Source organism: Myxocyprinus asiaticus, chromosome 5 (genome assembly GCF_019703515.2).
Source record: "Myxocyprinus asiaticus isolate MX2 ecotype Aquarium Trade chromosome 5, UBuf_Myxa_2, whole genome shotgun sequence".
In the NCBI taxonomy this organism is placed as follows: Eukaryota; Metazoa; Chordata; class Actinopteri; order Cypriniformes; family Catostomidae; genus Myxocyprinus; species Myxocyprinus asiaticus.
Window position 1 is genome coordinate 33,268,275 of NC_059348.1, and position 26,993 is coordinate 33,295,267.

Consider the following 26,993-nt stretch of genomic DNA (forward strand, 5'->3'; position numbering starts at 1 on the left):
TTGGGCAGCAAAGTTTGGCCACTCTGTGTTTGGGGAAGAGCTTTTTCTCATCTATAAACTTCCCATTTTAGTCTATTAAAAGAATGATGTCGGGTTTTGGTGTTTCTTCTGTGGGTGTTGTGGGGCCGACTGATTCACAGACAGGCTTTGAGCTAGTGGAAAGGTTTGAAGGGTTTTGGCTGGGTTGTGATTCTCAGGTTCTGACTTTTCTTTCAGCAGAGGGGAAGTGTGAAATGATGGCCCTGTGCCATGCATGGGGCTTGTTGGTGTAAGAGATCAGGTTGCAGGTGCTGCCATCCTTATGGTGATCTGCAAACAAAGTTTCTGGGTTTTCTGTCAGTCTCTTGTTTTTGTAAACTTTCTGTGTAGTTTCATTTGAAGCTTCTTTTGGGTAGTTCAGAGGAATGGCCTCCAGACATGAAGGTTTTGTGAGCCAAGTGTTATGAGCCATTAGCACCTGTGCTGAGGGTTGGGTCTGGCTCATCTCTGCTATTGTTTTGGCCCAGACGCTTTCACACCTTTCTTTTCACACCTCCAAGATGTAGGCCAGGTGTACAGGCAAGCAGGTAAGCATTGGTAGCTCCAGTAACTCTATTGTCTATTTTAAGCAGTAAAACTTTTCTCTTTTTTAAGGTTTTTTGTTGTGGTTTTTAAAGTACTCACTTGGAGATAATTATTTGCAGTCAGTTGATGTCCTTTTCCAGATAAATTATTCCAAAAATCCAAATTAAATATTAAGACTATTAATCCAAGTGGTAGTGATGTCGATGAGTGAAGGCTTGTATATATCTCCTTGTGAAAATATCCAAAATAGTCCAGGTTAATCCCACACTAAACAGTAGTTTTGCAGGAGCTTAGGAGTGCATGTCTGCTCAGGAGCTCTCTCTCACTATTTGGGAGACAATCTAACCTCTTTGTGAAACCTTTGCATTATTGTGCTCTGACCTCTTAATAGTCTCCTGTTAGATTAGTCCTGTGGACGGACTCCAGTAGAGAGCTGGAAAACTAATCCTACTGTGATGAGCAGTGAGGCAGGGAAAAACAAAGAGGATGACTTTGATCTTGTAAATGCTTTCAGAGGGATTTAACTGTGACAGTCTTTTTTTTTCTCATAAAGTATTATGCCAGTAACAGAGATGTCTCCAAAAATCAAACAAAACGTGGACTCAGTATAGAGAGGTGTGTCACTGCAAGATTTATACCAAGTTATTTACCATAAACCTTGCTTAATGGCGACCAAGTCTATAAGGAGTTATTCCGTAAAACAATGTTAGTGGCAAAAACAATTAGAGAAGGAGACTACAAATCCTACATTTTCTGTCTAATGCAATGCCTAGGATCCCTACTGATTTTTTTTAGTTTGGAAAAGCTTAAAATCCAAGATGGTCTTAACCTTTTTAGATGTCAGTGCTGGCCTGTTGCTAGCACAAGCTAGTCAAGCTGGTTGCAGGTGCACTACAAAAATCATATTCCTAACGAGTATGAGTCTTCCAGTAAATATTTCTCAATATCCTAAAAATAAAGGTAAATATACCTGAAATGCAAAATTGTTGTTTTCAGGGAATGTATCTTAAATGAAAGTGTCTGGCTTTTTTTTTTGTTTCACTTGTTTTTCCAAGTCTGCCAGTGCTACAAGACAAAATACAATTAAACTGATCAAGGCTGTTTTTTCAGCTTTTTCCACAGAGGAGAAAAACATATTTTTGGCTATTCTGCATTGTATCTTCTATCTCATCTAACATTTAGAAGTGGAGAAGGGTTAAGCAAGGTGTAGTGTATTGATTACTCTGGTGCTGTATTGAAAATGCTTTGGGAGCAAAAACTCTACAACTAAAAACCTGCTTGGATTCTCTGTGGCTCTCCATTGAATGTATACACCTAGGTAGAAAGGCAGAGAGAGAGAGAGAGAGAGAGAGAGAGAGAGAGAGAGAGAAAAGGTCAAACCTTGCTGTCGATTTCACTGGTGCCCAGGGCTGTCTGTATGACATAGAGCAGAGCGTCAGTCAGCCCCTCACACTCTCTCATCCTACGGCGGGCCTCTTCTCCAGCTGAGCTCACATTCCTAAAGAGAACACATTTACACACAATGTCACGCATTTTGTGCTATCGACACATGTCCCATTGATCACACTTCGGCAGTTCTAAGTCAATACAAAATCAACTAAAGGGCAGGTGGTCTTCAACATCAATGAGCTTTTCATAGATTTTGAAAATGCAAAATGAGTAATATTTTTTTTTTTTTGCCATTTTATTGATGGTATAGACAGTAGAGAAAGGACAGGAAACTTTGCAGAGAAAAGGGGAACATGGTCAGCAAGTGACACAAGCCAGGTTTGAACTTGCATCACCCATATAAGCACCATGGCTCAATATGTTGGAGCAGTTGTGCTAGCCACTAGGCTACAGCTCTTCACAAATCAGCAATAACTTTACATAAAATAACACTGCAGTGCTACACAATTTTTAAAACAATGTAAATAAATCACAGCCACAGTCATTTACATGCACTTTAAAGATTCGATTTCAGTCAGACTAAAACAGTAATTTGTATTTTTAAAATATCATGTAAAGGCTTTAGGTCAGGGTTCCCCAATTAGTTTTCACCAAGAGCCAAATTCTGTCAACAATACAAAGCCAAGGGCCACCGCCCTCGATGTTATGACAAAGTGTCTGTGTTGCTGCTATTATTAGTAGTATTATTATTGTTATTATTATTACTATAATTATTTTTTATTGTTTTTGTTGTTAAAAGAGTCACAATATATGATATTCTGAGTTCTTTTTCTCAGTGTTAGTAGCCTGTTTTATTTATTCAAACAATTATGAACATTTTGTTTGTATACAGACACACAAAACTACACAACTTTGTCTGCTGAAAAAAAAAAAAAAAAAAACTTTAAATGAACAATTTGGACCTCCATGTCCTCCATGCAAGTCAACTGTTCCTGCTCATCTCCATGCATTTTCCTTAAGTGCAAATTCAATTATTAGCCCTATTAGCATTAATATTGTTATTGTTCTTAAGGATAATATAACAACGTATTGCAATAATTTAAATAAAGACTGTGAGCCAGTGTTTTCTTATATATTATTTTTAATATAATGCATTGCATCATATTTTACTATACTATACATTTTATTCTTAATGTGCACTATTCCACGTGTATTTACAGGGTTTTTCCCTAACTGAAAAAAACTGAAAAATAAAGCAAATTTCATGATATAAAGCACCGAAAGCAAGATGAATAAGCACTACATGTGCTTCTCATGTGGTACGTGGATGTGCGCAGAGTAATTGAAGACTGGTATCATTTGCGTGTCGCGCGATCCACAGAGAATCTCTCGTGCAAGTGATCTGCTCTTCTCTATCCTATTACTGTGTACTGGAGCACGCAGGTGCATGCACGTCAACGGGGCTCCCCTTTATTATGTGAGCTCTGGTAACGGGATAGCGTAGAGTGGATCACATGCACGATTAAACTGGGCTTCCCTTGATATCATGCAGCATAACAAACCTTTAGCACGGGCCAAATATGGGCCACCTATTGTGGAATTCTGCTTTAGGTCAACTGAAATTGTATCATTCTGAAGCCTACTTTAGTTGAATCATAACTGTGCATGTAAACATACTATACACACTCTTTGGAATGTCAACATATGAATGGCTTTCTTATATTTGTCGGGGATAGGAAACATTTTATTACCACTGAAAAATTACATACACCTTTAAGAATCACCAGTAAGAAGCCTCAAATCTTAGCATTGGATATTCAGAAGATCTGACAAGAAAGTAAGATCTGAGCAGAACCTTATTTATTAAGATGCCTGTGAGCAAATCAAAGACCACATTCTGTCTTCTCTCTCTCCAAGAGGCTTCTAAGAGATCTGTGTGTCTCTAGCGGCCCAGGCAGCTGCAGGTGCTGTGGCAACTGTGTCCAACCATTAAATATTCAATCAGACTTGTAGTTCCTTAGCCTTATATGAAGAGGATTAATTATCACATTTGGCATAGGGAGCTTAGTCCAGCCATCCAAGAGCAAGAGTGACTCAGCACTTTCTACAATCCTGCTGCTTCAGACCTGAACACTGGTGTGCAGAGCAGAAGTCAAGCTCTTGATGAAACATGCAGTATGTGCTATAAATGTAAACTGCTGTTAATGACAAGCTGAGGTTTAAAAAAAAAGTTTCTAGTCTCAAAAAGAACCTGCAGATTTTTTAATGTTGCCAGGGAGCTCCTAATAGCTTTAGCGTTGAAATCATTACGCACATTTCTTTTGCATAAGCAATGATAGGAAAGCCACTGGAAAATATATCTGTTATTAAAATGTCATAATGGCAACTGCCTGAACATGTGCAAATATACACAAGTGTTCAAAAGCTTGGAATCACTATAACATTTTTGTTTTTCTAAGAAATCGATATTGAGTATTCCAATGTTCATGTTTTCTTTGCTTATTTAAACCTCTTCTGATTATTTGCCAGTATCAGTTGCAGCTTTTTCTTTGAAACAGGTCAGAATCCTGGGGCCTGTGCCATGAAGCCAGTTTCGTTGGCTGGCCAGGTTCAGTTTGCGTCAACACAGGGTTTTAGGTACCATGAAAGTGGGTCTGCCTTTACCTGTGTTCATCACCATAGTAACTTATGCTACACAGCTAACCTGCTCCGTGGCAGGTTTTGTTCTGGGTAACAGAGGCTAACAGATATTGAACCAACGATCTATGAGTAAAGTGATGCAATGCAATGAAGTCACTCCCCTGTGTCTCTTAAAGTGCACTTTACTGAAAACAAATCTTACAAATCCACAAAATCAACTCTTCATGATAAATTACTTATTTCAGAGTCTAAATATAATTTTTTTTTCATTTATGTACTTTAGACATAAAATATAAAATCTATGAAAATATAAACAGAATATAATATTAAGCTATCAATAAAACAGCTAGTAAGATGGATTAATATAACACCTGCCAATAGTGATCAGTTTTATAATATTAAAAGATTAAGGTCTCCACAAGATGGCTATGGAAGAGATGAATGCTTTCCAAACCGCTTCTTTCATGGACTAGAGATGAACACAGTATTTCACATTAAGTTTAATATAAGCGCTACACAAAATACGTCTTTAAAAAAGTAGGCTATTCCAAGTGCTCACTTTTTAATTATTCAACAGAAGCCTGTATTAATTTGTAATAGTATTACATTATATTAAGATTTCAATTTAAATGAATGTAAAGTTTTTCACTTTTAAAATTGTTCTTGTTGTGGACCTAAATGAGTTTACATACATATTGATATATCAGCTGTTATATATTTTTTTTATCACATTCAGAATTTATTTCCAGCAGTCCTCTTGAGCTCTTGCAGCAGCCGTTATTCTTGCTGTGTAAATGTCTTTCATTTCTTCATAACTGTACTGTAATCCTTTGTGCTGTGTAAATGTGTTTTAATTCTTCATGATTTCATGGTAATCTCTTGTGCAGTATAAAATCCATTTTCATTTTTCACATTTTTATAACAATCTCTTGTTGTGCTGTGTAAAAATGTATTAAAATTCTTCATATTTTCATAATGATCAGCCCTTAGTGGAGAGGTAAATCTCCCGAAAAGTGTATCTGAATATAGCTCTCCCATGCGATTGGCTGTTTGCTGCAAACACCACTCATTCGTGTGCACGAGCACGTGAACCAATCTTATCTCAGGATAAAAGCCTGTGTTGGCAGAGAAAGTTGATGAGCAGCATCATGGTAAGCCTGATTGGATTGGTTTAGTTTTGTCAACTCAAAACCAATCCCTTAGCCCTGAGTTTGTTCAACGAGCTTCATGGTTTAGGCCCCTGTCTTCAGTGTTGCAGATGAAACTGGTATTTGGAATGTACTGTTCAATGAAGCTGCCAACTGACTAGAGACTCTGATGTTCTTGTCTTCTTTTTGTTGTCCATCTAGGTCATCCACTACTCTCTCTGTCCAACTTAGATCCAGTTTGCTTTCAAGACAGTAGTGCACACTCATGCATGGAACAAGGTTCCAAAAAGTAAGTAAAAGTAGTTTCTTTTATGCCATTTTTGACACCAAAATTTTAATTTTAATCAATTAATCTTTGTTTTGTTGAATACATAAACTTTCAAAAACATAAAAATCTTTTAAAATGGTAGTGTACATATGGACAAACTATGTATTAAGAAAAAATCATATAATTTGAAGACTATAGGTGATGCATCAACATACAGTCCATCACATAGGTAAAAATGACTCACAACATGCAGCAGCCTAATAACTCAGACAGGCATTTTAGACCTCAGTGGGCTGCCCAGATACATAAACATTTGACAGAATGCCAAAGTTTTTCATGCCAGGTCCGCAATCAACATTGTTACAGAAATATTGCATCTTTTTGTTGAATCCAACCAAAAGTGGACCGACTATATGATACAGCTAAAGTACTAGAATGAGCTGCTCTCTCATGACAAAATGGTTTTATGCACAGGACTCTGAGACCAACCAAATTCATTAAATGCAACTGAATCTATTTATTCCAATCAATTAAGTTAACTTATCAGTGAAGGGCTCCTGGAACAGTCTCAAAGCGAATTCACAAATGTGTTTGGTTCACACACACAAAGAAAGAGCCATTATCCAGGAGTGTGTTATTGCCCACTGAGACCCCAATATACTGTGACATTTCTGAAGGTGAACAATTTCATCATAGAGGAGAGCCTATCATGTCTCACTCATGTTTTGAAAGAAAACTCTGAGGTATTAACATAATATTTGCATAATTCTTACAATAAAATTATGAGTTAGTAAAGATTAAGGAGGAATTCATTAAAAATGTATTTTGGTCACTGATAGTGTTGTTTATTTGTACACACTGTAACATTTTACAATAAGGTTCCATTTGTTAACATTAGTTAACAACATTAGTTAAGATACACTAACAATGAACAATACTTTTACAGCATTTATTAATCTTAGTTAATGTTAATTTCAACATATACGAATCAATTTTTAAAATCAAAACTTCTATTTGTTCACATAAGTTAATGCACTATGAACTAACATGAACTAACAATGAACAATTGTTTTTTATTAATAAAAATGAACAAAGATTAATAAATGTTGTAAAAATATATTGTTAACTGTTTGTTCATGATACCTAATGCATTAACTAATGTTAACGAATGGAACCTTATTGTAAAGTGTTACTTACAAAAAACATAGTGCAGTTGTTTAATGAATTCACTCCTAAGCCTTTTCAAGGAATAGTTCAAGCAAAAAAAAAAAAAAAAAAAATATATGAATTTACTCACCCTCATGTCATTCAGATGAGATGCCTCAGTCACTATTCACTTTCATTGTATGGAAAAAAAGATACAATGAAAGCAAATAGTGATTGAGACTGTCATTATTTGGGTGAAATTTCCCCTTAAGAACTAAAGTCCATTCATTTTGTACCATTTTGTGGTGCAGTGCCTGTATTGGTCATGCATTAAAAAAAACTCAAATGGACATTAATTGGGTGCAGTACCTGAGGCAACCGGTAGCATTGCGGAGCACCTGTGAGGAATGCATGTGCAGCTTGCGGTCGTCCTGGTGGGGGGAGGTGTCCCAGCCTGAGTGAGGAATAATGACTGTGTTGGTCAGCACTGCCAGAGCATCCTGAATTATGGGCATCTTCAGAGCATCGCATGAGGACAAGTTCCACAGCACACCTGCACACAATAACATAAGCAATAAACCAAAAATTGTCTGATCCAGGGGTGAAGAATACACTGCATATATTTACACATAAACAACAGTATCTGCATTCATCTTGAGTTTTTGTAGTCTTAACTCTAAATAAGAGCACTGAATACATTAGGCTAACAATATGCACTGTGAATATTTTATGAGGTCTGTATGGGTGTCCTCAAATGATTTTTTTCCTCAAAGTTTCACTACTGTGTTGTCAACAGCTCTTGTTGTTATGAACACTAGATGTTTTAATTCTAGCCACATCACAATCAGGACTGAACCATGAACTGACAGAAATTAGCATGCAGCTACACCGTGGGTTCCCAAATGTTTTTATCAGCTATAACCACTATGTCCTACATTATTTACTTGAAATAACTCCTGAGATTTTAAGTAATTCTAACCTGTCAAAAAATATAATGAATTTTAAAAGATTCTTATGCTATTTTGGTATGTAAACTAAAGGACAATCTACAGTTAGCCAGTCATGATTGCAAAATAAACCCTGGCCAGGTGATCAGGACTTTCAGATCACCCTGTAGGTGTTTATATTGCCATAATGGCATGCTGACTGTAGATTGTCCCACTTAGATTGTTGCATGAATAATTAACAAATAAATAAGTAAATTAAATTGAAATAATGATTTGAGTTGAAATTACATTATTTTTTTAAAAACAGGGACTGCACTGAAAGGCTCCAGAAACAGCTGAATTCCACCTCCAGTTTGGGTTGGAATTTTCTTAGTGTTTATATTGCAAAAATTACCGTCCTACTGCTCATTATCCCGTTTTTTACACAACTATTTGACAAATAAATAAATAAACTGACATGAAATATTGATTTGACTTGAAATAATTTCTTTAACTTAGTTGACCCTCAATACTAGAGCCCCACAGGGCTGTGTTCTCAGCCCACTCCTGTATTCCCTGTACACACATGTCTGTGTGGCAACACACAGCTCCAATGCCATCATTAAGTTCGCTGATGATACAACGGTGGCAGGTCTGATCACTGACAATGATGAAACAGCCTACAGAGAGGAGGTTCACACTCTGACACGCTGGTGTCAGGAGCACAACCTCTCCCTCAACGTCAGCAAGACCAAGGAGCTTGTGGTGGACTTCAGGAGAAAAGACAGAGAACACAGCCCCATCACCATCAATGGAGCACCAGTGGAGAGAGTCAGCAGCTTGGTGACCAATGAGGCCATTGTGAAGAAGGCTCACCAGCACCTCTTCTTCCTGAGACGGCTGAGGATGTTTGGAATGATCCACCACATCCTCACACGGTTCTACACCAGCACTGTAGAGAGTATCCTGACTGGCTGCATCACTGCCTGGTACGGCAACAGCACCGCCCTCAACCACAAAGCCCTGCAAAGGGGGTGGTGCGAACTGCCAGACACATCATCGGAGGTGAGCTTCCCTCCCTCCAGGACATCAATACCAGGCAGTGTGTGAAAAAAGCTCAGAGAATGATCAGAGACTCCAGCCACCAGAGCCATGGGCTGCTCTCACTGCTACCATCAGGCAGGTGGTATCGCAGCATCAGGACCCGCACCAGCCGACTTCATGACAGCTTCTTCCCCCAAGCAATCAGACTTTTTAACTCTTGATCGCTCATGATACATATATCAGCACCGCATTTTATTAGCCTCAGACTGGACCCACATTTTATACTTCATTTAATAACACACTGGCAACTGACTATCAACTGACAGCTGAATGTCAACACAACACCTCATATTTATTTACACTGATTAGCAAGACTGCTAGTGCTCTTATGCAGGTCTTGCATCCCTGTTGCCCCAGCCAATTTTATCTGATATATAAGACTTCTAAGTTGGATACTGAAAGACCATTTGATAACACAAGGTCTAATGTATGACCCATATTGTGAGTAGGACCAGTGACATGTCGTACAAAATTTAAAGACTCAGTGAGGGAGATAAATTCATTTACCAGAGGTTTTGATGGACAGCGTAAGTGAATATTAAAATCCCCAAGAATTCATGGCCCCCATGTCATTATGGCTCAAAATGGATGCGTCAACCAAGCAACTGCTATTGAGATGAATTTGAATAATAATGATAGCTGTTCCCAGGTGTAGACCTCAGTGGTGCCTGGGTTCAGGAGTTGGGGGGGGGGGGGTGTTACTGCCTGACAAGAAGACGTCCTCTGTTCTGAACCGCTCTCTAATTTGCATCCTAATTGTAAACCTTTCCCAAATGTTTAATCTGAGATGAATATATACACTGAGACATTGAGCTGTAATAAGCAGGTGCAACTCAGCTTCACTTCACCTATATTATTTTAAACACTTTGTTTGTTTCTCTGAGCTTTGGGTTTCAGGGTGATTTTTCAATTGATGGACATTTAGATTGCTCACCACGCTGAAACACAAGGGAGCCGCAACATCTTATTGAAGCATCTCCAAACACTTTGGGATCTGACATTTATAAAATGCCTCAAAAAGCAAATTGCCGCCCAATTCTTCAGACAGCTCTCAGAATCTTTATAACAAAAATATCACTATAGGGAATTAAGAAGAGCCTTTGTCTTTCACCGATGTGTCAGATTCATTATACACAAGTCCCTAAAGAGACTATGCTAAGCACTGGTATTATCTAATTATTATCTAATTATTATAGCCCCAACCAATTATGAGATCATTAACATATCATTTAATAGTGGGGTCTACAGTTACAAGTGGATGATTCCAGGAGAGCTGATTAATGAATTGGGCATCCCAATTACTGTATATGGAAGCCTGAGATAGAAAGGTCAAGCTAATGTATTTATATGTTGAACATGGGTAAAAAAGTTGGTGAGACAGAAAATAAAGATAGAGGACAGACACTATGTCCTAAAAAATGTTTTGTCAGGTAACCTAAATGTGCTTCATGTGGTTCAATTGCTTTAATTTATGAAAAAAAAATATAAATTTAATATGACTAAATCACACTGACTACATTAGGTTATACAAACAAAAGTAATTTTAATGAATAGATCAGGTAAGAATAGTTCTTTAAGGTAATAACTGCATGTTGTCACTTTAACAGTCTAACCAGGCGTGACGCAAAGCATTAAACGATATCTCTTCCGTGTAAATCTGACTTTTTGTCCAAACCAGCCATGACCACTTCAAGTAATAGGAGGCTGGACATTTTCTTGGTTGCTTGGTCCAAATCCCATTCCACATAACTACCTATTATACAACAAGTATGTTCTGATTGCCTGTTATTGTGTCACATCATGCAGCAATTTCGCTTTCAGTTTGGACAGACACATTTCTTTAGGCTGGAATATTGTCGCATCGTGTCTGGTAAGGACATGGTGAGCAAGATAGAGAATAAAGCAAAAAACTGAATGTGAAATTTTATATGTTTATTTATTGTGTTTAGAGTACCTGTGAGCAGCTCTCTGATCTCCATATCTGTAGTCTTGCGCAGGAGTCTCACGAGCGCAGGGATCCCACCGCAGTTCTTTAAGGCAATCTTGTTGTCGTCATTAGCCTTGCCATAAACTAGGTTCCTGAGTGCGCCACAGGCACTCCTGTGCACGTCAGTCATGCGGTGGTCCAGCAAGTCCACCAGAAGCTGGATCCCACCCTGCCTCCTTATCTGATATACAGAGCCGCAACATTATCAAACACATAAAAGACATTCAACAGGCTTCTGTGGCAATATTGCAAGAGGCAAATTTTTGGTTAAAGCAGGTATTGTAGTTAAAGTAAACTGTAAAGAACAGAGAATGTGTGTATAAGTCCCTTTAAGGCAAGTCAGGTCACTTTGTGGCCACCTTGAAAATGCCCCCAGGCAGCTATTTTCTATGTAGGGACAAGTTAGGCAGAATGACAGCCTCAGTTACCATTCACTTTCATTGTATGAAAATAAGATGCAATGAAAGAAAATGGTGAGTGAGACTAACATACAGCCTAACAGCTCCTTTTGTGTTCCTTGGAAGACACAAAACTCCATGAGTTTGGAACAATGAGGATGAGAGTTTCATTTTTGGGTGAACTATCCCTTCCATGAGAATACCCTTCCATAGATTTATTAGTACATGTCCTATTTATAACAAGCAGAATTTGACTGAGAATTTGTATAATTTTAGTATGCAGCAGTTACCTCTGATTTGATCTTGTTGTCTCCAAAACACAAATGCTGCAGGTAGGCAGCAGCGTTGGACTGTACCGATGGAAACTGGTGCTGCAGCATTTGGATGACCTCAGGCAGTTCAGGATCCCTCCAGCCAAACTCCCTGAAGAGGCACACAAACACAAAAGCTACTGTATGTGGAGGAGCTTTCACATAAAGATAAATACAATATCAAAAGCATGTCTGTGCAGGGAGGACAAAATGTCTCTCACATAGAATGTAACATACTTCTTTTCATCTTTTCCTTTTTACCATTATGTGTAAACATTTAAAAACATCTTCTCTCTGCAGTCTCTGAATATGTTTCTCTTCACAATTAATCAAACTGAATGCAATATAATCTAACTTTGTGCCAACATCTGTGATCTCCCTCTGTTAAATATAATACTCTTTTTGCTTTGAAACAATTAATCAAACATTAATAAACAGAGAAACAAATGACACTAAACAACAAAAACAAATTAACCTCAAAATATGATGCATGACAATTTTAGAAAGGAGAAAAAGAAAGAAGATATAAATAATGCATTAGGAGAAAAGTTGTTACAGCTACTACATGTCAGTGATCATTTTTTCGAATTCTAATTTCCATAATTTTTGCAGAAGTATGCTAGATCTGGAGTAATACATACAGACAATAACATCATCCCAGAAACGGCAGCTTTATCACGGGTATACATGACAGCTGTGCTATTGCCTTGAGCAGTCCTAAGGTGCTGAAATCCCTATGAGAGAAGATCTGCATTTTCTATATCCCTGGATCCTGTGACTACTCCATTAAATTTGGGTAGAATATCAGTGCAATATCAACACAGACAGTGAATTAAGAAGCCAGCAAACACAATAAACAAATCATTCTGACTGTCTGCTCTGAAAACACACACAGGATGCATTCACAATAGTGTTTGGGATTGACAAGCGTATTTACTAACAGCCGTGGCTCTAAATTGTCCTTCAACATTTAACAGCTGACAGTAGTGGTTTGAATACTGTCCATGAAGAAATAACTGAAGTCAATCCCGTTTTCTATACTTGCGACAGTTGTGAATAACGACTATGATTTACGAATTCATATGGCTTGTTGAGGCAAAGCCATATGACTTTTTTAATGAGCATCTATATTACTATATAAATTCTGTATTGGTAACATTTTTGGTAAATGGGCTTCCATCAAAATGTATGTGCTTAATACTGTATATTTGCTTTTGTTTTTTAAATATTAAAACATTCTCTTTTTTGATTAAGATAAAAATTATCTTACAGAATAAAACATTTATCCACCTCAAGCGAGCACATACGTTTTTTATGTGCATTTTGTGAAACTTTATTAGCATCTTTGTATCTCCATCCAGCATGTTTTATGCAATATCCCAAAATGTACATAAAAACCTGTAGGTGGAAGCCCAGCTAGTGTCTAAAATAAATGTAGAAGATAATTTATTCAGCAACACTGGAAAGTCTTACACCCTGTCTACACCTCAAGCAACAGCTTAAAGGGTTAGTTCACCCACAAATGAAAATGTTCTCATCTCATCATTCTCTCATCATTAAACTCTCATTACAGTGAGTACACTCTCATGCCATCCCATATATGCATGACTTTCTTTCTTCTACAGAATACAAAGATTTTTAGAAGAGTATCTCATCTCTTTTAAAGCTCCAAAAAGCACAGACAATTATAGTAAAAGTAATCCATAGAGTTTGAGTACTCAAATTTGGAGTCACGAGTCCAAGTTTAATGAACTTGTACTTGTCACGGACTCGGATGCATTTTTACTCTGACTTGACTCGGATTCGAGCCTTTGGAACTCTTTTTTGCAGAGTCCAGCTGAGTCCATGACATTTGTGATGCATTGAAAAAAATAAAAATAAATAAATAACAAAACAGAAATTAATGAACACATATCTGTCTGCACGCAGCTGTATTAGCCCCTGAAGACATAGATATAGCCAGAGATGTTTCACTGTGTTTAAGCAAACACACACACACACACACACACACACACACACACGCACGTGCACAGGCACTCATCAGTCAGCCAATATGCTTGAATGTTACTACAGAGACTACTGTATAACATCGACTACCGAGGTGGCTGGCACGACGAAAACATAAAGACGGGTATGTATCCAATGTAACAGAAACTAACGCTTTTCGGGGGGAAAAGCGTTATTGCTAAAGCAGACAGCAACTCTAAACAGATAAACAGCACCTATATTTATTATTGATTGACTATTTTCAAAGCATTGATGAGCTGGTTAAAATACTTTCTTTTACAGCATTTGTCCACCATTCACAACATTCAACCATGCACAATAAAATATTTGGATATTTTGGGCAGTGAAATGTTTTGTTTATAATTTAATTATAGACTATAAAATAAATGTATTATTGGATGACAGAATTTGTGTATGAAGCTAAACTTCATATTACAAGATGAATTTAGTTGGTTATGATATTTTTATTTTAAATGTTTATTTTATATTATTTTTATTGTAAACCATCTTTTTTTTTAGCCTATATCTCTGACACAAAATTCTGTTAAATGTATGACTCAAAATAATTATTCTCCATGTTTGTGCAGTTAAAGAAGGGCTCAATGAAATTTTCTTTGGTTGGTATTTAAAGATTTCAGACTGACTGTAGACCAACGCGGCTGCCGCTCAAGCAAGTATCAATTATTATATTGATTTTATTGTTTTTTTATCTTCTGCGGCAGCAGCTGCGAGACGCACACGGACGCAGGGTACAGGGTACACGAGCAGCATGCAGAACTGCCCTGCATTGTGCGGTTTCCCGCAAAATAACTAGAAAATCATGTCCGTGACAACATGACCATAAAATTATCAGTGGGCTTTTCCAGCGTTTTTGGATGTAGCATTTGCAGTCAAATCGTGAGACGTAACTTCTCAGTGAGTGCTAATTACTACTGTGTTGACTCATTTGTATGTACTGTTTTTTCCCAAATCAGTCGGCAGATAGAGAAAAAAGATTCAGAAAGAAATCTCAGTATAGACTATTATTTCTTTAGATATAGGATCATTTTAAATAAAACTAAATTTAATTTAATTGACAAATTGAAAATGAAGTAGAAATAAAAACTAAATTAAAATTCGAAATATAATAACCTTGATTGTAATGACTAATGCAGCTTTCACTTTCTTTGGTGTATGTTTGAGTGGAGGGGGAAAAGCAACAAACAATTGAAATGTCAACAGAACGCAATAAGAATTGTGTTGAAGGGCAGTTTTGTCTTCATACACCTGAAGCATATGCTTTCATTCTGAAACAGCTTTGAAGTCTGTTCAGCAGGATGCTAATCATAAAATGTATATATGAAATGCAACAGAGGTGTTTTTGTTACATTTATATTGACAAACTGTTTTTCTTAGTTGTGAAGTTTAAAATAAGCTTAAAACATTGATGTTGAGTTTACGGTTACAATTTTAATTCAGATTCATGAACAGATTCATCCGGACTCGACTCAGACTCGGTCTGTTATGGACTCGGTCTTCAGTCCGAGTCGGCCCCTTTTGGATTCGGACTCAACTCGGACTCAATTGTTTAAAGACTCAGACTCGACTAAGGTGGACTCGAACCCAACACTAGTAATCAATACGACTCCAGTGGGATTAAAATAATGACTTCTAAAGCGATCAGATTGCTTTTGGTGAGAAACAGATAAATTTAAGTCCTTTTTACAATAATTGTTTACTTCCAGTCACTCTCCAATGCGCATTCAAGATAGAACTGAGTACACGCTGCCTCTCACGTGACGTAAACGCGTTGGCATTGGCAAAACCAATGAAACTTGTGAACAGCATTCTCTTGTAAACAAATCGAGCTGCACTTTCAGTTGTATCATGTCAGTTCTTGCGTGAACATGCCATCGTGCCTACAACACTGTGAACTCGGTCCTCTCGTCCTGAACTGTTCTCTCACGTGCATGGGAGAGTGACCGGAAGTAAACAATTATAGTGAAAAGGACTTAAATATTGAACTGTTTCAACTGAAATTAGAGCGTTTGGGTTGCGTTGTGAGTACTGAACGTATTCTGGAGTCAGATCGATTATAGAATGCCGTTATCACTCTCATTTATAACCGATCTGTGTGTGAACATAACTTTATTAAGCTCTCTAAAACAGGACTGACCACCGTATTCTGCTGCGGTGTGAATGTAGCCATACTGCATGCAGTTGGCTCTTTCTCCATCCCTCTCTTTTGAACAGACCGCCAAGCCCTACACAGACAGCCAAACACCGTCTCCACGCAACCATCATGTCAGAGGCAGTTTAACAAGAGGAATCAGTTCAAATAATAAGATCCAGCGTGAGAGAGATGGGGCAGTAATTACAGAAGGAGAGCACAATTAGGGAAGATGAGAGAGAAAAAGAAAACAAAAACACTGGTGGCGGCACAGAGAAAATGCAACATTACCTTATTTTAACTCAAGGTCTGTACGGCAGCAAAAAAAAAAATATAAATAAATAAAAACAACAACATGATGGACAAACCTCACGGAGTAAGAGGCACCATGGGAAAAATCTATTGTAGCATGTCCCATTTCTCTCCAGCACAACCAGTAATCCTGGGAGGGCAATTGCAGTCACAAAAAGAATAATGGAATCCATTGGGAAAAGGCCAAAATGGAGATGTGAGAATAATCCTGAAAGATGGGCACTTTATGTTCACTCGCAGTGTCTTTTTTTCTTTGTATCATTGTTTAACCTTGAGCAATGAAGATGTGTTTAAAGCATGGCTCACACAAAGCTGTCGCTGTTCACAAAACAGGGAATCAAATTCATTACAGTGTGTAAGAGAATGCCCAGCAGCAGGGCTGGATTGATAATCTGTCATACCGGGCGTTTTCCCGGTGGGCCGACGCACTGTGGTGCCGATCAGGGGCGGATTGGCCATCGGGAGAACCGGGACTAAGCTGAAATGAGCCGCTGCGTTATGTAGAATGGGCCACAAAATGGCGCCGCGATATGCTGAAGAGGGCAGTGATATGCAGAAAAGGACAGCGAGCCCCAGCCCCTGCCCAGCAGCCACAAAACATCAAGTCAAACTTCCCAATGCGTTAGATGAGATTGGTGCATGAATCACACCAGCACGCTAATTGATAATGTACGCGTTTGTGACGAGCTGATCAACGGGAAAGCGAGATAAAGGGGAGCCGGAGGCGCCAGTTCGAGAGAGAGATGCACGCGGCTGCGCTGCATGTGTGTCTGTGTTCCTTTATTTTTTATGTTGTTTTAAGTTCATTTATATCATTAAACTTTATGTTGACTGTTCAGCTGTTTCCCGCCTCCTCCTTGCCCAGCCTTTACCTGTTATAGTGGTGCCAAAACCTGGGAGGGAGGAGGGATGCACTGTCGTGGAGTCCTCGGCGCTGCCATCCACCAGGGGAGCAGCTGAGGCCTTCTGTCTGGGGATAGAGGGGTTGCTGCTGGCCGCCAAGAGCTGGAGGAACCGCTGCTGTCCGCCGGGGGAGGAGCGAGCTGTTGTCTGCCAGAGGGCGGAGGAGCGGTTGAGGACCGGGGAGACAGCATGTCTGGGAACTGGCGAGCAAGTTCTCTCTCTCTCTCCTCTCTCTCTATGTGTCTCTCGCTTGCCCTTGCCCTCTCCCCATGACTCCCCTTGTCTCTCCCCCAGGTTCCCAGGAGGCGGGGTGGACCACCGGCTGACGAAACGGCCGGAAGGGCAGCGTCTCCCCTCCAGAGGTGGGGGGGGGGAGTAAGTCAGTCTGGTGGCACCACGGCCTGAATCGGGCAGGGGAGGAGTGTGACGAGGAGGAGGGCGTGGCAGGGCCGTGATGATGCACGCCCGGCGCTGAATCAGCTGATCAGCGGGACAGCGAGATAAAGGGGAGCCGGAGGTGGCAGTTTGAGAGAGACGCACGCAGCCGCGCTGCATGTGTGTCGGTGTTCCTTTATGTTTTATGTTGTTTCAAGTTAATTTATATCATTAAACTTTATGTTGACTGTTCAGCCGGTTCCATCCTCCTCCTTGCCCATCCTTTACCTGTTACAGTGTTAATCAGTAATTAAAGCGTAAATTAAAACTTTACATGCTAATCAATGTGGTGCTGTCATGTAAGTCAACCCTGGGTTAATTAATGGAAATAAATTTTCAACAATGGCCTTAAAATTACTGTGTTAATCAACTTGAGCACTAAAATGGAATTATTCACTATGTTTACCTCCATGTAATTATACACGGATGGCAGCAAGTCAGAAGGCATGGCCTCAATGCTTTACCATCACCAGAGTGAATTGACAAGCAGGTTTTGTGTCAAGCAAAGCAAAGTGCCTCTAGCTAGCAAGATTTTTTTTTTTTTTTCAAAATATGATTTCTTACTTTCTTTTTAAATACATTTTAGCTGCTGGTTGAAACGGCCATGTTTATGGCAAATTTCTTTTAAATATATGAGTTTGCTCAAATTTAGGTCGTGTTAAGGAGTCATATCAAAAATATTAATCCATGCATGCATAATTAAGTGATGATGATTAAACATGCAATGATTTAAATGTACAGCACGTAACTCTTATTTATGATAGGAGATATTTGCAAATATATAATTTATGATTAAAGACTAAAGAGTAATGGAACCCTGCTAGAGTCCTCATTCGCATCATTAAACCTTCACGCTGAATTATTCCCAGCAGGCTAGTCTTACAGAGACACACACATGCATGTATGCAGAGTGCAAGCTGCTTCTGCATGGTGACGCTTCCCTCCTCTCTCTGTCAGGTCTGTCACTGGCAGTCAAATCCTTAAGCTCCCCATTATGACAATTAATGCCCGGGTAAGGCCACACCCCCTAGCAGAGCTCAAGTCACTGTGGTAGGCCATTGAAGCAGGGCTGAACCTACCATTAATCACCAAACATGAATAATCAAACGTCTGCTCCGAGCCCAGGCATGTAAAAATGGAATCTCTTGCCAAAACCGTAGAAGGATTTGGCTGGGAATTGACTTATTCACGCAACAGAGAACAGAGAGATCTTTCGTGAAGTGCACACAGATTTGAGCCCCTCTTGGTCTGATATGGAGAGGGTGGGTGCTTCGTCTGCTAATAAGCCGTCTGTCCCTTAACCTTCACCTGCAAGATCTCCTAAACAGCACAATTAAATTAAGCTTTGACCGTTATTGAAAGTTGTAATTACAAAACAAGAGAGGGAGACAGAAACAGATGCTCTGTTCTAAAATCTAGTGAGCTGCCTACATGGACTGCAGTTTTTAGGCATCATAGGCATGCTCCTGACAAAAAAGCGTGTTTCAAAAAGTAGGAAACTTAATTAAGCTGTTTCTGAAGATACCTTTTTTGGGACAAATTCAAATTCTAGCATTGCATTCATGCTTCACAAAGAATTGTGATGAGCTGAAAAAATAAATCCAAGATAGCATGCTGGAAAAATGTTGATTATAAATAAACATACAGTATATTTCATGCAATACTGAACACTACTGATAAAAAATTGGATTGATTATTTTACCCAATACTCTTTTAAGAGTATCACACTATTAGCTTAGCAACATGCTAACCTCATACTCTACTGAAATCAATTGTGTTTTGAGTCTTCCTTGAGGACGGCTATTTGTGTGGCATAATTGAGTTGCTGCATATGTAAAGCATTCCAAATCAGTCACTTATGATGTTCCATGAAGGCAGCTGCCAGTGTAGGCAAAAGGCAGCGGGCAGCTCACTATTTGTGGAACAAAGCTAGAGAGAGGGAAAGACCTTGTTGTTCATGGATTTATAACAGGGTTGCTAGGCATGCAGCCTGAAATCCTTCAGCAGAAAGTAATGAAACATTTGGGCACTCACAAGATTGAGACAAACTCTAATGTTTGAGGCAGCTCTTTGTTTGAGCTTTTGTTCTGGTTCAGTCAGGTGTGCCTATCTTTCATCCCCATTGCAGAAACATTAACACCACAAAACCCAGCTCCATGTTTCAGTGCATCTGTCTAAATAACCCACGGGGCCAGAGAAATAAGAGGATCAGCCCCTCTCGGACCACTGAATGATGTGTTGCGTGAAAAAAAATAAAAGCATCATAAATGATGCATTCAGGATGGATGAATGAGCATGATTATTCGAAATAAAGCTAATGGATTAACATTTTGAAAGGGACGTAGCTTAGGTAAAACTAATACAGTCTGGATGGGATGAGATAAACACCAAACTCTGCACTGATCAAATCCAAAATGCTCAAAACCATGCGTAAAATAAGTGCGAAGGAATGAAAATGTTTAGTCAAGCTATGGAAGGGCATTCCAGGAAGAGGTAAATAAAACACTCCAGGCCCCAGTTAAATACATCTGTGATGTATTTAAGTTGTTGTCAATTTTGCTTTTAATACATCAAAGTCAAGTTGTCTAGCTGACTTACATAAATTGCTTGTCCACCATCGGACCAAACGGTTCTGAGCATGGTGAGAAACAGTTCCAGTAGCATTTTCATTTGAGCATGGTTGGGTACGGTATGATTACAAACCTATTCTGGCCTGGATTTCTGAGCACGGTTAGCTAACTGCACTCAACCGTGCTGGTGGAACGGCTTTAGTGATGTGGTGACTCACAATTCAGTCAGGCCATTCTAATCCTTATTTTACACCACCACAATGGAAAAAGAAACCTTGAACGTACCAATACGCCTGGATCATGAGGAACAATACGGTTCCGCAACAAGAATTGTTTAGTCAGTTGGTGGAAAAGCACCTATAGATGAAATCTGGTCAAACTAGCAATGATTTGTGATAGTCTTGGAAGCATCTGTTAGAATGGGCTGAAAGTTATTGATAAACAAATCAGTACTGTTTTAAATAGTGCCCGACCGATATATCGGCCGGCCGATATTAGTCTTTCATCGATATATCGGTATCGGCGTATATGTTTACCGATATGCGGCAATATGAAAACATTTTTTCAGAACATATAATGCAGAAAACAATGCTTTAGAATTGGTGTCATAGCGTAGTTTGCCCAGCAGAGTGTGCGCCGACTCCACTGTTTACAGAGCTGACAGTGGCTCTGCAGACAGGGCGGAGTTAAGCGGTGTCTCTGTAAGTTAACTAGTTTGTGAAATACATACTGGAAACTTAATAAACAATGACCCCATCATTTTCCCTTTTCAATACATCTAATATAACATTAACCTTGTCCCTGACAACCATGTCACTCATGTCTGTTTGCTGTTAGCCAGCTATAGTTTGTCAGTGCAGTCAGTAATGTAGCAGACTGAAAGGTAAGAGAGCATCTTTTTGCAGCTCAGCAGACAACAGTGCGGTGGTGGATTGTGTCTGATGAGTGCTGATTTCATGCTGTGTTGTTACGTAGTTGGTGAGACACAATGCTGGAAAGTAAAACAAACAATGTCCGTCTTTTTCTCTCCGTGACAACGAGCTTATAGCTAACTAGCTAATCACGTAGCTACATTTCCACCCAAGGATTTATTGCGAAAAAGTTTTAGCGCATCAAAATAAAACTGAAGGAAATGCAAATTATCGCTAAAATTTCTCAAGTGTCGACATATTTTTCAGTTTAACTCTAGCACATAAACTCTATGTCGATACTTCAAATGTCGCGAAAAACTGGTTTGGAAACACTTTGTTGAGAAAATTGGCATTAACACAAAAATGTAATGTCACATGACAGAATTTACCTCAATCGTTAGCCTGTGTTAATCATGATGACAGTATACATCCTTGAAAGCCATTTTATTGTACATGATTATGGACTGATCTGAACGGCATAAAGATCTGATCACTGCAAAAATGACACTTCCAGGAGTGCCAACACAAATATCTCATATCAAGACACACACATTGACAAGTGAACGGAGAACAAATGTGTGGCTACTGTTTGTGATTAATTTAATCACGGTAGACATCCGTTTATTTATTAAAGTTGCTTTTACACACCATTCAAAATAATAGACGGCAGTCACGGAATTAGCCCACAATACAAAAAATATATAATTTCTATGTACAAAGATATTTTAAATTAAAAATAAAATAAAAAAATACTATAGGAGAAAAGCTTCAGTGTGCTTTTTTGTAACACTAACAGCCCAATTCTATTAAATTATTGTTTAGTTTACTTTTGAAAAAATGCTGGCAAAATTCCCTGTATTAAATTAAATAAATTACCAAACAAAAAATGCATTAAATTAAAAAAATTAATTACCAAAAGAAAAAAATTATATTTTAATACCTATATACAGGTGCATCTCAATAAATTAGAATGTCGTGGAAAAGTTCATTTATTTCAGTAATTCAACTCAAATTGTGAAACTCGTGTATTAAATAAATGCAATGCACACAGACTGAAGTAGTTTAAGTCTTTGGTTCTTTTAATTGTGATGATTTTGGCTCACATTTAACAAAAACCCACCAATTCACTATCTCAAAAAATTAGAATATTTTGACATGCCAATCAGCTAATCAACTCAAAACACCTGCAAAGGTTTCCTGAGCCTTCAAAATGGTCTCTCAGTTTGGTTCACTAGGCTACAAAATCATGGGGAAGACTGCTGATCTGACAGTTGTCCAGAAGACAATCATTGACACCCTTCACAAGGAGGGTAAGCCACAAACATTCATTGCCAAAGAAGCTGGCTGTTCACAGAGTGCTGTATCCAAGCATGTTAACAGAAAGTTGAGTGGAAGGAAAAAGTGTTGAAGAAAAAGATGCACAACCAACCGAGAGAACCGCAGCCTTATGATTGTTCAGCAAAATCGATTCAAGAATTTGGGTGAACTTCACAAGGAATGGACTGAGGCTGGGGTCAAGGCATCAAGAGCCACCACACACAGACATGTCAAGGAATTTGGCTACAGTTGTCGTATTCCTCTTGTTAAGCCACTCCTGAACCACAGACAATGCCAGAGGCATCTTACCTGGGCTAAGGAGAAGAAGAACTGGACTGTTGCCCAGTGGTCCAAAGTCCTCTTTTCAGATGAGAGCAAGTTTTGTATTTCATTTGGAAACCAAGGTCCTAGAGTCTGGAGGAAGGGTGGAGAAGCTCATAGCCCAAGTTGCTTGAAGTCCAGTGTTAAGTTTCCACAGTCTGTGATGATTTGGGGTGCAATGTCATCTGCTGGTGTTGGTCCATTGTGTTTTTTGAAAACCAAAGTCACTGCACCCGTTTACCAAGAAATTTTGGAGCACTTCATGCTTCCTTCTGCTGACCAGCTTTTTAAAGATGCTGATTTCATTTTCCAGCAGGATTTGGCACCTGCCCACACTGCCAAAAGCACCAAAAGTTGGTTAAATGACCATGGTGTTGGTGTGCTTGACTGGCCAGCAAACTCACCAGACCTGAACCCCATAGAGAATCTATGGGGTATTGTCAAGAGGAAAATGAGAAACAAGAGACCAAAAAATGCAGATGAGCTGAAGGCCACTGTCAAAGAAACCTGGGCTTCCATACCACCTCAGCAGTGCCACAAACTGATCACCTCCATGCCACGCCGAATTGAGGCAGTAATTAAAGCAAAAGGAGCCCCTACCAAGTATTGAGTACATATACAGTAAATGAACATACTTTCCAGAAGGCCAACAATTCACTAAAAATGTTTTTGTTATTGGTCTTATGATGTATTCTAATTTTTTGAGATAGTGAATTGGTGGGTTTTTGTTAAATGTGAGCCAAAATCATCACAATTAAAAGAACCAAAGACTTAAACTACTTCAGTCTGTGTGCATTGCATTTATTTAATACACGAGTTTCACAATTTGAGTTGAATTACTGAAATAAATGAACTTTTCCACGACATTCTATTTTATTGAGATGCACCTGTATGCCTTTTCTTTACACAAACTTAAATTAGCCGTACCCTGTTCTGTAGACGAATAAAGTCGGCTGAATGACATTTTCTACACTTCAAGACTGTAAACTATCAGATTTGTCCAATGTGGAGTTCACTTTCAGAAAACGAGCTTTTGAACATTTTAAAACTTTTAAATATTTTAAATCTATCCCTCTTTACCTCGGATCGCATTTGCGGAGCTTCTTCAGAAAATGTAAATTGCATTATGACGCTAAAATTAATTTTAGATAATCAAGTTCAGTTGGTCGTTAAAAGTTGCTGGACATATATGCAGGACATAATGCAGTTGAAATGGCAATGCTTTAGATTACATGATTGTTCAAAATAGCCTATTGAATATCGGGAATGTATCATATGTAAACCCTGATATTACACTGCATCAGTTTTTCTTTAAAAGCTGTGCACACAGCATACACATGGATGGATGGTCCTTATACTAAGACCGAAAATTTTCCCACTACTTGGTGCAGGTTGCCAGCTTGAAAAGGGCCATGACGATTCGCTTTCGGGTCGGAATCGGTGGCAACCTGTGATAGGCGCAACATCAGGACCAATATTACAGTCCTATCAGAAGGGCAATTGCTCCCTTTTGATTGCAATTCCTCATCTTCTGATTGCATTTATTTGTGAAATTAAAATGACAGTTAGCTGGTTAATTTCAATGAATTGTCTCAATACTCTCCCCATTTTACCAAAACTTCGGAGGAAAAAAAATAGGGACATCTAGGAGGCAAATTAGCAATATACACACATTTCTGTACGGAAATGGCTTAAGGGCAGATTTCTTTTGCGATAAACCAAAACTTATGCGACAGTGTTTTTATAAGCATGACGTCATCACGCACACCATTTAGCGATAAAAGGCAATTTGAATGGAAACAGGCAGAAGACGGCAAATTTAGTTAAAAAAATTTACGCATTTTCACTTTGTCGATAACAAAATAGCGCGAAAAGTGGATGGAAACTAGGCTTGTTGTCAGCTGAGCGGAAGCTAATGAGTAAATATGTATTCACCAAACTGTTTTGTTCAGGATTCACAGTTTGACAGTTCCAGTCGTAGCATTTATAAAATGTAATATTTAAAAGTCTGGTTTTCCACCATTGAAAGTTTCCCCTGAACTTGTACAGCAGAATACGGTGTAACACCGCTGCTTATCTGTTTATCTTGACTCAGCAGTATTAATATAGTCAGCATTTGACTGATACTAAACAGTAATACTGATGTTTATTTAGCTATTTATTGTATTTTTATTTATTCTTATAATTAATTTTTATAATTATAATTTTATAATAATTAATAATTTTTTTTTATTTTCTCAGTGTTCATTTCTAGAATTTGTTGGCAATGTATAATAATAATGTCAAATATTCTTTGATTGACCTTTGCATAGTCATATCGGTGCAAAATCTGTGAAAAATCCACATAGAAAAGGTCTGTTTTCATTCCAGCTCAAAAATTTTATATATCGGCCACCATATCGGTAATCGGTGAATTTTCCCTCTCTAAAATCGGTATCGGTCTCAAAAATCCCATATCGGTCGGGCTCTAGTTTTAAACTGTATGACATCCTGTTTTCCAAAAAAGTGTGTTTATGAATTTGTTGCTTCTAATGTATAAGAAAATTTCCAGCTATTATTGAAAATTAAACATCTAATAAACTATATATTGTAACTTGTTTGTTTTGTAAAGAAAATGTAATGCTTTTGTAACGGGAGCCAGCTGGTATGTGATAGCTGTGCAGTATGTGTAAACCTCACTCCCTTGGCCTCAAGAGGCACACTAGCAACTAACACTAAAGGCTGTAGCCTTTAGCCTCCTCATTAGCGTGCCCACCTCCCATGCCGGAGACGCCAGTTCGAATCCCATTCGGAGCAGGCCGAGCAGGACTGAATACAGTGGTGCTGTGACCCGGATGGGAGTGAGGTTTAGTGGGGGTGAGTGTAATGGGAGCCAGCTGGTACGTAATAGCTGTGCAGTATGTGTAAACCTCACTCCACTGGCCTCAAGAGGCGCACAAGCGACTGATGCTAGATGCTATAACCTTTAGCCTCTTCGTTAGTGCGCCCGCCTCCCATGCAGGCTGATACCGGTACGAATCCTACTCAGAGCGGGTCAAGCAGGACTGGTTACACTTACTTAAAAATAAGCATATTTGTCTGAAAATTAAAAATTGGGTGGGGTCATGAAAATATTGACATTGCCAGCAGAAAAAAAAAAAAAAAAAAAAAAAAAATATTATTTTTGAGCCTGCACTTCAAAAAAACGACTAATGTCTTCTGTTGCTCACAGAAGAAAAGAGATGGAACTGCTAAATGCCACATGTTTCAAGTGTATGCAGCGCCAACATAACTGGCACACTGTAGGTCTGTTTGTATGTCATACAACTTGCTTCTGGCACTATGTGCAGATGAATAGAGAACTTACACATGCTGAAGAGAGTAAATAAGACCAGTCACCAGCCCATGTAATTGCTGAAGCGCTAGCTTGTGGCTTAGCCGCTGAAGCGTGCACATTGTTAAAACAAACACTATAATGAGCGTAGAGCTCCTCTGTCCTCTCGGCTTGCTCCCTGGTTTTTCTATTCAAACTTGAGCAGTCTGCTGAATAAGCTTCACGAACTCAGCACTGAAACATGCACTCCCTACACTTCCATACTAGTACGTGCTTTTGTCTGACAGCAAACTAGAAAATGAGCGCTGGAACAACAACATCTGACAGCTCAATCTTTAAACTATGGTAATGTAATGGGTTTGACAAGAGTCGTGGGTTGGCACGTTAATTGGGGCTGTGTTCGGAATGGAATACTAGTACCTGAATACTATAAACTGTCTACTATTTTTAGTAATAATTTGTGACAGAATGCTTTATTCATTATTAAATGCTTCAAAGATGCTTCAGAATTATGCTATATTGCAGTCACAAGACCTCACAATGACTTTCACATGACCTCATTATGTTGCATGTATAATTCAGCTAGTGACATCTAGTTGGAATTTCCATACCCTCCAAAATTTCACAAAAAATAAATAAATAATATATTTTATTTTCATACATATTGGCAATAAAAACGGTTATTGTGCATTTAAATCCAATTTTGTTTGAACTTTTGCACGTCCGATCAAATAATGAGTCAAGAATGAGATGTTAAATACCCAGCTGATTTTACTTCATTTGTCACACTAGAAATGGATGTCAAGCACATTGCATTGGTGATAAACACCACTGAGCACAGTATGGTTTAGTTGTATACTGCACATTTTGGCAG

The 26,993-nt window shown here is 38.6% G+C and overlaps 1 protein-coding gene across 7 annotated transcripts in view; it reads right to left on the reverse strand.

Moving 5' to 3' along the window:
* The window catches only part of LOC127440320 (catenin delta-2-like), a 150,535-nt gene that overhangs the window by 29,042 nt on the left and 94,500 nt on the right, over nt 1-26,993 (reverse strand). For all 7 annotated transcript variants that reach the window (XM_051696841.1, XM_051696847.1, XM_051696845.1 and 4 more), the window contains 4 exons: nt 11,861-11,993; nt 11,140-11,353; nt 7,525-7,708; nt 1,945-2,062 (listed from right to left, as the gene is read on the reverse strand). In XM_051696841.1, coding sequence (XP_051552801.1) covers nt 1,945-2,062; nt 7,525-7,708; nt 11,140-11,353; nt 11,861-11,993 — 649 coding nt within the window. The remainder of the gene's footprint in view (nt 1-1,944; nt 2,063-7,524; nt 7,709-11,139; nt 11,354-11,860; nt 11,994-26,993) is intronic.